At 55.0% G+C, this 11542-nt stretch overlaps 1 protein-coding gene across 1 annotated transcript in view; it reads right to left on the minus strand.

Moving 5' to 3' along the window:
* Positions 1–5625: 5625 nt before the first annotated feature.
* Positions 5626–11542, minus strand: part of FBLN1 (fibulin 1) — a 33416-nt gene continuing 27499 nt past the window's right edge. The window contains 2 exon segments of the mRNA XM_049771756.1: positions 5626–5981; positions 10340–10459. Of these exon segments, the coding sequence (XP_049627713.1) occupies positions 5626–5981; positions 10340–10459 (476 nt within the window).

Raw genomic sequence — 11542 nt, forward strand, 5'->3', positions numbered from 1 at the left:
TTTGCCCGCAGGACCGGGACACACCCCATATCCTCAGTCCCTGGGTAAACAGAGTCCTCCCTATGCTAACGACCAGCAGAACTGCTGTCTCCACCAGCAACAACCGCTCATCTGCTCGCTCTTTCACAAAAGGGGAGCAGGCCTTGGAGGCCAGGGCTAGGGACCCCACTCACGCTCCCTCCTGCCCGTCTGGAGTCCTGGGTTCAAAAACAGAACGAGGTTTGGGGCTCCTTCAGCAATGCTCAGGGGCCACCATGGCCAGACTTGGCAGTGCCAGGGATCAAACTCAAAGCCTCAAACCTGCCAGACCAGAGTGCCATCCTAGCTTTCCTCTTTAGCAGGCCAAAGCGATGGCACTATGAGGAGGGTGTTGGCCTTGCATGCATCTGACCCTGATTTGATCCCCAACATCCTATAGAGTCTCCCAAGTCCGCCAGCAGGATTCCTGAGCAGAGTCAGGAGTAACCCCTAAGTGCTGCTGGATGTGACCAATAACCAAAAATGCTATTTAACAGCACAAATTTGCATTGATATTTCTTTTTTTGGGGGGGGGGTTTCAGGCCACACCCGTTTGGTGCTCAGGGTTACTCCTTGCTAAGCGCTCAGAAACTGCCCCTGGCTTGGGGGGGACCATATGGGACACCGGGGGATTGAACAGCGGTCCTACCTTGGCTAGCGCTTGCAAGGCAGACACCTTACCTCTAGCGCCACCTCACCGGTCCCTCGCATTGATATTTCTAGTACCAACCACACACACACACACACACACACACACACACACACACACACACACACACGAGTTGGTCCCTTCTTGAGTGCAAAGCAAACCGAGTTTGAATCCCGGTTCTCAATAACTCAGGTGCTGAGGGATCAGCCTTGAAGCCAAGGGTCATAATAACAACTCCCAAACTACTACCATGAACATAAGCCCTTAGAATTTGCTGTATATTTTTATTTTTGTAATTTTTATTATATATTATTACTTTTTTTTTTAATGTTTAGGCCACACCCGGCAATGCTCTGCCCTCAGGAATCACTCCTGTGGTGCTCGGGGATCCTATGGGATGCCAAGGTTCGAAGCCGGGGAGTTTGTGTCAGGCAAAAGCCCTCCCCACTGCACTATCGCTCTGGCCCCTTATTTATTTTTTAATAACTTTATGTAGGGCTGGAGAGATAGCACAGTGGTAGAGTATTTGCCTTGCACGAAGCCGATCCAGGAGGAACAATGGTTCAAATCCTGGTGTCCCATATGGTCCCCCCCCTGCCAGGAGCAATTTCTGAGCACAGAGTGAGGAGTAACCCCTGAGCGCCGCCGGATTACAAACAAACAAATAAACAAAAAACTCTGTGCTTTGATTTAAAATGCTTTTTACATTTTGTTTCTTTCACTTCTCAGGATCCCCCCCCCAACCCCCTCAGTTTTTTTTTTTTAATCCTAATTTACGGGCTGGAGAGATAGCACAGAGGTAGGGCATTTGCCTTGCATGCAGAAGGACAGTAGTTTGAATCCCACCATCCCATTAGTCCCCAGCCCGCCAGGAGAGATTTCTGAACATAGAGCCAGGAGGAACCCCTGAGCGCTGCAGGGTGTGACCCCAATAAAAAACAAACAAAAATCCTAATTTACAAGTTTCTCTGTGGTTCCTTTCCACCTCCCCAGAGCCTCTTTGCCAGTATCTACAAGGGGGAAGAGGAGCGACCACTTGGGATTCTCCACTGCTGTTTCCTGTGGGTGACGGCACCCGCACAGGATCTGAGCTGGAGTTCGGTCTCCCAGAGCAAATCTGTCCCCGGCACACGGTTCCGAATCTCCTCGTTCCGAGGTTTAGGTGGAATCCAGGTACCGCCACCACCATTTGACTGTCTGTCCAGACAGCTGTCTGTCCAGATTCTGTAGGGTCACACCAGACGCACTATCTCTTGGCTCTGTTGCTTCTTTTTCAGGGGTTTTAGTTTTGGAACCCACTGGCAGTGCTGGGGGGCAGGAGAGGACCTCCTGGTTCAGCGGTCAGAGTTCATTCCTGGTGCTGCTCAGGGAATTCATCCTGCCGTACTGGGACCTAACTGTGGGTCCTGCACAAGAAGTGCATTAAATATGGTCCCCATCCCTAATCTTTAGCGCCTTCCCTCCACGCCCCAGTGCCGCCTTCCTGAGCCCACATCATGTGGTCCAAACAGTTGAAGAGAACCGGGTTGGTATGTGGGACTTTCTGAGCCGAACCACCAGACATGAGATAGCCAGATCCGGCGACTTGCCCTCTTGCACATATTGGAAGGCAGCAGGAATGGATGTTCAGGGCACAGGCAAGAGCCACGCCACCCTACCTGCCACGGAACATTGGGCAGGCGAGTTAACTTCTCTGTGCCCCCTCCACTCACCCTCCGGGAGAAGTGGGGATCACAAAGCCGAGAGCAGGCGTGGAGCATAGGTGAAGAGCTTTAGACCTTGCCTGGCCACTGCCAGCAGTGTGCGTGCGCCTGAGCTACCAGCCAAGGCTGATGGAACTTGATGTAGAAAGAATCACAAACATCCTAGCTCCTTAGGGGTGTCACCTACTGCAGGTGCGATTTCAGGGGTCCACAGCTGTCCAGGCCAATCAATGACCCAACAATGACCCAAATGCTCTACCACTGTTAAAAGCAGGTTTTAATTAAGGAGAGGGAGGTCTGGGCCTTACAGCCAGCCAAGAGAGGGAGAGAGAGGCCAAGGCTGGGACCAGGACAAGGAGTCAGCCAAGAAAAAGAACCAGACAAAGGAAAAGGTAGCAGAGGAAGCAGAGCAGGAGAATGACAAGCAGTTATTACAGCAATCTGCAAGTGACCATCCAGCAGAACTAATCTGGCAGGGACAGTGGCCCCCACCCTGCACTTCAGTTCGGCTTTATATAGTACCACCACCTCTGCTAACTGCCCTCCACAGGCAGTTACACTGGGCATCTGATAACTGACAGCTTCACCCTTAAAAGGACAGTTACCCACTCATGGCTGACCAGGGGCCATAAGAGTCCCCGTTTCTTTATACATAGCGATCCAGAGCTTCCTCTTAGGGTGAATCTCTAACCCTTCACCTCTAGTTAGATCAAGAGCAGGGGAGCATGTGACGGTGTCTCAGCAGGACACAGGCATGAGAAGCTTGGCTAAGGGGCAGGGCAGAGGGGCTGAGCTCTCCATCACAGCACTGACCCAAGAATTCCCCAACATCAGAGACAACCTAGCATAGGCCGCTACGGAAAAAGAAGGGTGAAAAGCTGAACAGTCTTTTGGTGGGGAAGTCACAGAGGGGGTGACTGGGCAGACACTCAACCCCTCTGGAGCCCATTTATTCAACATTCAGACATGGAGAAAAGTGGTCCTTTGACCCCAACAGTCTAAGTTGTGATGGAAGAGTTATTGGATGCAATGAATCATTTACTGACTTTACAGAGGTTGTATCCTTCCATCATCATCACCATCCAATATCCTCCCACCATTAGCAATATCTTCCACCATCATAATCATCCATCCAACATCCTTCCACATTATCATCATTATCCAACATCCTTCCACTACCACCCATCCATCCACCATTCAATACCCATCCACCATCACATCCTTCCATTCATGACCTTCACCATCCATTTACACATCCTTCCATCCAATCTCCTATCATCACCCATGCACTTACCACCACCTATCCATCTGTCACCACCTACCTATCCACCATCACCCACTCATTCACCAACCATCCAAATTCACCGTCATTCATCATTCCTCTATCACCACCCAATCATCACCCAACAATTCATTCATCCAACACCCACCCACTATCGCCCATCATTCATCACCCACCTATCCACCAGCATTCTCTTACCATCACCATCCAGCACCCATTCACTCACCATCACCAATCATTATCAGTCACCCACCATCACCCATTCACCCATTGTTGCCCTGTGCATCACCTTCTTCCCTCTCCCCTCATCCATCCATTCACTCACCCCCATTCACCCTCAGCCCCATCACTCTCCTTCCGGGACGAGTTTGGTTGCAGCTGGAGAATGAAAAGGAAAGCTGGGTTTGGGGGCTGATGAGAGTTGTGGAGAGGGTGGGGGAGACTAGGGACTGGCCCTACCTGAGGCACAGACATAACTCCCCACCAGACAGGGCTAGCAGGATGGGCTGAAGCTGCCTCGATACCCTTCCCTGGCTCTTCTGTGGCATCCTGTATTCCCTTCATGCCCGCCTGCTGTCAACTGTCCCCACCCAGGAACGCCGCCGCTAGAACAGACAACCGGCCGCACACAGGGACAGAGCACTGTGTGCAGGAGCAGAGGACATGGCCAGATCTGTGACGTGATCTCTGTCTCCCAGGTCTTCTGCAAAGAGGGAAAATAGATGTGAAATGGTATGGGGGTGGCTCCTGGTATCTCATGTTGGGGTATTGACGAGCAAGCAAGATGGGAAGAGGAAACAAGGCCAGGGAGTCAGGAAAGCTTTCCCCCAGAGAAAGGAGCACTGTAGTGAAAGCAGGAGCTACATTCAGGCCTGGGTAGCAAAGCACATGCAAAGGGCCTGAGGCCGCAAGAGTTAGGCCAGGTGGCATGAGGGTTGTGCTCAAGGTGTGCGAAGAAGTGAGGTGGACATGCCCCCCAGAACACAGTTCTGCAGGGTCTGGAGAGGGAGGTGAGGTGGGGCAAAGGGAAGCAGTATGGGGGAGGCTGAGTTGGGTTCCAGGACTCTTGGGTGCCCCGAGCTACGACTCATCCTCTCTGAGTCTCCAGAGGGAATAGACCGCAGCTGAGAGATGGGTCCGCTGTATGTGGGGGCCCAGCATGGTGGAGCCAGGGCCATCTAAGGACACCCAGCCTCACCTCACATAGGCCAAGGTGCACCCAGGAGGCAGCCACCACATTTGGGACACGCCACCCCCCGCCCAATATGTGCCCCTCAGCAGGTCAGAAACACAGGGAGAGACAGCGGGACAGAGCAGGGAAACTGAGTCAGAACGTGGGGCTCCTCCCAAACCATCCTCCCAGGAGGCCTGGCCAGTTTTCCACATTGGCCACATGAGGGGAGGCAGCGCTCAGAGTCCAAACGACTCCCCATCACGGCCTCATCCAACCAAGTTCCCAGAAACCATGCACCGCGCCTCCCCAGCAACCAGCCATGGAGACCCTCCCGGGCCAGTCAGGGCCTCCCAGTCAGGCGCACACCCATTCTAGAAAATGCTATCCTTGGGGCTGGAGCTGGAGCACAACAGGAAGGCATTGGCCTTGCACCCGGCCAACCTGGGTTCGATCCCCAGCATCCCATTGGGTCCCTTGAGCCTGCCAAGCATGATTCCTGAGCACAGAGCCAGGAGGAACTTCTGAGTGCCACCTGGTGTGACCCAAACACTAAAAAAGAAAGAAAAAGGAAACACTACCCTGCCCTGGGGAGCTAGGCGGTGCCAAGAGCCTTAGGGCCACCCTCATAGTGCCCAGTAGACCGCCAGGAGCACACCAATAAAAACCAGAGCACCGAGGCGCTGTATGGGTCCGCCTGCTGGAATTTTATTGATCGAGATTCTGGAGAAGGGGCTTAGGGGCAGCACAGGAGGGTGCCCCTGCCCCGCCCTCTCCCCCCCACCCCCACCCCTGTGCTGGCTCAGAGCTCGGCGGACAAGAAGATGTAGAGTTTGGCCACAAAGGAGCTGACAGTGCCGTGGCGGAACAGGTCCATCCTGACGGTCAGCAGCACGTCTCGGGGCTCGGGCACCGGCTTGGTGAGGGCCACCACCCCGCTGTGGCCCAGCTTGCGGGCACTGAAGAAGCCTTCCTCGTTGCCGTCTGTGATGGCCAGCTGCATGCTGTCGCCGGGCACCGAGCTGGACGGGCCCATGCGGAAGACCACGGCGGGCACCTGGATGCTGGTGGGGAAGGCCAGGTAGTAGGAAGTGATCCGCAGGGGCAGCTGGGCGCACTCCAGGTTGTCGTGGCATGGCAAACGCTCGCAGCGGCTGCAAGGAAGGGAGCAGACGGGGGCCAGTGAGGGCAGGGCCAGCCGAGGGGAGAGCGGAGAGGGGCGTGGGGGGCTCACGGGGTCCCCCTGCCCTGCGGGCCCCCTCACTCACTCACCTGCGGGAGGTGTTGATGACCTCCGGCCTCTTCCTACACCCTCTGGGGGCGCTGGGCGTGGAGGGCCCAGGGAGAAGGGTGGCCCCCTTTTCACAGGCGAGGCCCTCCCAGGCCACGCTCCCCTGGTGCACCCTGTTCTCGTGGCCCCCCAGGGTCATACATGGGTGTCAGACATGACCTTGGAGGTGACCATGCCAGTCACCAGCAAGACCTGAAGGGGGTCCGGCAGCTCAGCATCGCACAACCTCGTGGAGGGACCCAAAAGGAAAATGGGGCTGAGAGGCTCGGACAGAGATAGAGAGAGGGTCTGAGAAGACAGACATGGACTCTGGCTTCCTGTGAGTACAGACATGGACCCTGGCTTCCCAGAGAGGATAGACAAGGACTTGATTCCTATGGCAGGACGGACATGGACTCAGGCTTCCCGTGAGAAGACAGACATGGACTTGGGCTTTTTATGACAGAACAGTCATGGACTCAGGCTTCCTGTGAGAAAACAGACATGAACTCTGGCTCTCTGTGACAGGACAGACATGCACTCTGGCTTTCTGTGAGAGGATGGGAAGGATCACAGGATCCTTCCTATGATAGAGTCTTACTCCCTGTGAGAGGGCAGAGATGGATTCTAACCCCTTGTGAGGGAGCCGACAGGCCTCATGTCATGTGACAAAATGGGATAGGACCTAACTTCCCATGACAACATGAAAACAGATTTTACACTTCCTGTGACAGGACAGGACAGAATCTAATCTCCTGTGATAGGACGTTAGGACAGACTCTCATGTCCAGGGACAAGTTTTCATTTCCTGTGACAAAATTTAATTTCCTGTGAGAAAAGGGAGACGGCTCCTAACTTCCAATGACAGGACGAGGATTGGTTTTAACTTCCTGTGGCAGTGCTGGAGACAGACTCAATCTTTTGGGGGGCAGGATTAAATGGTTCTAATGTCGTAGAAAGAGAAAAGCGCCTCGCTTTCTGTGACAGGAAGCAGACAGGCTTTTCCTTCCGTTAGGGTGGCAAGCCTGTGGGATTGGCAGAAGCTCTGCCACGATGGAATCGAGTCTCCCAACACATTCCCTCCGGACTCCCAGGCTCCAGGCCTCCTGCTGGATTCCTGGACTGACTTCGCACTGATTATTCCAGTGAGGGTTGTATTTCTTCATCCCTTTCATCAAAGAGATGCCTTTTCTCTGACATTTTTTTTATCAGAACTCAGAGAAAACTTTCATTTACTGAGTTCTTAGAAAGGACAGTTTTGGGAGTGAGGTCCAGGGAAGAACCAAGAACACGAGGGCCGGAACTCTGAAGAGGGGACCAGAGGTAAGAAGGAAGCAGGACTAGTGCTGCTGAGGGAAGGAAGGCCGGTCAGAGTAGACACAGGCCCAGAGGCCTCTGAAGAGAGGACAGCTGAGGACCCACATGAGCTCCTGCCTGCTCTGCCTCCAAGATGTGCAGTCTGAAGTTCAGTCAGCAGAGTGACCTCCCACACCCACAGGCCTGCAGTATTTTCATAGAAATCCACAAATCACACACCAGCACACATACACACAGAGAAACTTATGGCACAGGCGGCCATGCAAACAATGGCCAGCAGGTGGCGCGAGAGTCTCTCACAGGCCATTTCCAGTGATTCCCCCATCACCCCTTTCCCAGGGGCTCACAGAGCCCAGGGGTAACCATTCTGCTTTGCTGCCCTTAATAACACCATAGTGTACCACCCAGACACGGAAAATACTTGGGGTCAAGTGTTGGGCTCCAGTGAATAAGGCCCTGAACCCCCATCCTGGGCACCCCCAGTTCCGAGGCTCCTTTCTTTGTCCTCCTTAAGCCTATGTAAAAACCTCTGAGGGTCCATCTCTGCTGCCCCCATGGAGACCACCACTGGACTGCCCAGCCTCAGTTTGGCAGTTGGTCTGTACACGTGGGTGATCGACCCCAGAGCGGGGAAACCATGTGTGTGCAGGAGGGCACATGTGAGGCTGGGCACTGTGGGTCTCTCTAGGCACTGCCTGCTGCCTCAGGGACAGGCTGCAGGAGATTACGGGGTGAGCAAGTGAGTAAGTGAGCAAGAGGAGGCCCTGCCAGGGGCGTGCAATGAACAGGGTTCCCCTGAGACACCCGAGAGCACAGCCTGAGGCAGGGCAGGAAAGGGCAGCTCCATGCCACGCTTAGCTGCTTTGTGGGGCTCAGACCCAGGATGGGACAACTAGGCAAGGTGCTCAAGGCCTGGGGTTGAAGTGACAGCACAGTGGGGATGGCGTTGCACACGGCTTGCACAAGGCTGACCTGGGTTCGATCCCCAGCATCCCGTAGGGTCCCCTGAACAATATCAAAAGTGATTCCTGAACGCAGAGCCAGGAGGAACCCCTGAACACTGCCAGGTGTGGCGCAAACAGCCCCCCTTCCGAAACGTCCCCCAAATTGGTATTCTAGCCTGACCCTCAGACATCTTGTACAACGTCGCTTCCATAGCCACCAATGGGAAAACAATGGAGTCACGATTCCTCTATTGTTAGGCAAGGGAGCCTAGAAGGCACCCACTAGATTGGAGCTGGCCAGTAAGAGAAAGGTCAGCTGAGGCCAAAGGTCTGAGCGGCAGCTGGATTCATCCCCGGTTGGATCCCCAGCATCCAAAAGGTCCACGTAACGCCTGCCAGGATGATTCCTGAGTGTAAGAGCCAGGAAGAACCCCTGAAAACACCACTGGGTATCAGGATCCCCAAAACCCTCCCCCAAAAGGAGAGAAATCAGTTAGCCCCAGCGGGCAGCTCAGACCTCCTGCAGCTCTGTGTGAGGTGACAGTCCAACCTGACATACAAACATAACCCTCAGACCCAGTCCTGATGCAGCTGTGGAGCTGCGAGGGCCTGGGCAGTTCCAAGGACCCTGAAGGTAGTGGGCCAGGGCCTTGAAGGTGCTGACCAGTCGCCCAGGAAATACCGGAAGCTAACACTATGCAATGCCAGGGCCAGGGCGGTGTTTCCAAGGGCTGGGGTGGGGTTGGGGGCAAGAGCACAGGGGAGGGCGTTTGCCATGCACGTGGCCAATCTGGGTTCAATCCCATCGTGTCCCCCAACCACTACCAGGAATGATCCCAGAGTATTACTGCTATATATGAAAGCATTTCCATAAGATTATTATCTCTGCCTGTTGTTTCACCTTCTACCTTCCATGTGGGGGCACTCTTGAGAGTCTAATAAATAGCTTGGGAGCGAGGTGGTGGAATCTTTCGGCAGAGTTTACTAGCTGGCTCCAGGTTGTTTTTTTTTTTTTTTGGAGCTGGTGGTAGGCTGACAAAGGATTCTTCGTCCGACTTTCTTACCCCTTTGCCCTCCTGTCTGTGTGGATTATTTGCTGCGGATAAATATTACCAAGACCTCCCCCCACAAGGGGATAGGGGGTGGGAATCAATTTCTCATTCTGGGAGCTCTTTGAGGGTCCATTGATAACCAGTCAAGGAGTAATGGGACCCAACATATTGTGGTCATCACCATGACCCAAACACACACACACACACACACACACACACACACACACACACACACAGCCAGGATTGCTCCTCAAAGCTGCCCATTCTATCTCTGGCATCATGTGCTATCCCAGCACCCCAGGGTGTATCCAGGGCCTTCAGGCCAGCATGGCTGCTCCCCTGAGACTTCTGGGGAGCACCCACAGCCCAAAAAAGCAGAATCCTGGGAATCGATCAGCCCAGTAGGTGCAGGGGCCAGAGAGAGGGATCACATACCCATACCCGCAAGACAAGAGCTTTTTCTAAGACAAACACAGCAGCCCCAAGAGAGAATCCCCCAATAAATGGACACAGAGCAGCAATGTGCAAGGGGACCCAGGCTCAGGCGCCTCCAAGCTTCATCCCATACACCTCATACCTCCCAAGGACCTGGAGGGAAGCCGTCATGTGCCGTCTCCCAAAGCAGCGGGACACACAGAATCAAGCCACAGAGGGTCGACAGTGCCAGGGTCAGCTTAGCAGAAGGCCCTGGATGCCCCAGTAGCGACCACCCAAAATTCACATCGGGGGCCACCTCTGGATGCCTGCCCAGTTTACCGTTCAGCCTCAGCCCTCCTGTCAGTGGGTCCCTTCCTTGGCTTTTGCAGGAAGCAGTCTTGCTGGCATGCAAGCCCCAAACTAGGCATCCCAGAGACCCCAGGGCCCCGAGGAGAGGTGAGGGGACGCCCAGTGCCAGGCAGAAGGAGAGGCCAGCAGGGCCAGAACTTACGTGTCTGGCGGAGCGTCGGTAGTGCTCGGGGCACTCAAAGGCCAAGCAGCGGAAGCCGCCCTGGATGTTGAAGCAAGTCTCGTTGACAGAGCAGTTGTGTACGCCCGTGACACACTCGTCGATGTCTACGAGAGACCCCGCGGGTGGCAGGTGATGGTCAGGCCCCAAGCGTACCCCCTTGCAAAGTCCCCCTCAGACAACACAGAAACAGGTCAGGTCTGAGGCAGTAGGGCGACCCCGGTGCCAGCTCCATCTGACCAGCCGGCACCTGTGTCACCTCATCATGGTGCCTGAGATGCTCCCAGCCCTGATGTGGACAAGGAAACTGAGGCCAGGCGCCCCAGAGATTGGGCTGGGTTTGAGCAGACTGGGGCCCTGTGATGAGAAGCTTTGCCCACACCAGACCTTCCTACAACTCTCTGGAGCAGCCACTCAGGTTCAAGGTGGCAGCGCTGGGGCCTTGGCTGGATGCCTGATGGGGAGGAAGGACCTCCTGTCCCTGGGGCCACAGCTAGGGGGAGATCAGGCCGGCGCTCTCGCTCTTCTCTCTCTCCTCTCTCTCTCTCTCTCTCTCTCTCTCTCTCTCTCTCTCTCTCACACACACACACACACACACACACACACACACTCTCTCTCTCTCTCTCTCTCACACGCGTCCAGAGGCAGGAGCAGTCAGACTCAGCAGCTCCACCCAGCTCCCTATAAGAATGTGGGGACCCACCACCAGCTGGGTATGGCCCTCCAAGACCTGCAGAACTAGGGGTCCCCGGGGGCACCCAGACCACTTTGGGGACTGTCTCCAGCATCCAGGAGGATCCCTGTAGCCCTCTCTAGCCACCTGGATCCTCCCAGCACCCACCTCAGCCCCCAGAACAGCCAGGCTGAGCAACAGTGCCTTTAATGCAGGGTGGGGAGGGCAGAGTGAAGGGATGCCCTGTTCCACACCTCCGGGGGATGTTCCCAGCCTTCTTGTCCATCAGGCAGACAAGGCTCAGCTGTGAACCAACCCTCCGCCCCCTTCCTCCCTCTCTGCCTGCAAGTGGGGTTCAAACAACAGAGTCGGCTGGCTGTGGTTTCCCCCATGCCAACTCCCCTCCCTTTGGGGATCTTCCTCTTGCCATCAAACTCCACGACCCAGCTCAAACATGTCAGCAGGGCCTGAGGTCCTGTGTGGGAGATGGGGCACCCGAGACCCCAGATACCCACTG

This window comes from Suncus etruscus, chromosome 4, assembly GCF_024139225.1.
Source record: "Suncus etruscus isolate mSunEtr1 chromosome 4, mSunEtr1.pri.cur, whole genome shotgun sequence".
Taxonomy (NCBI): domain Eukaryota; kingdom Metazoa; phylum Chordata; class Mammalia; order Eulipotyphla; family Soricidae; genus Suncus; species Suncus etruscus.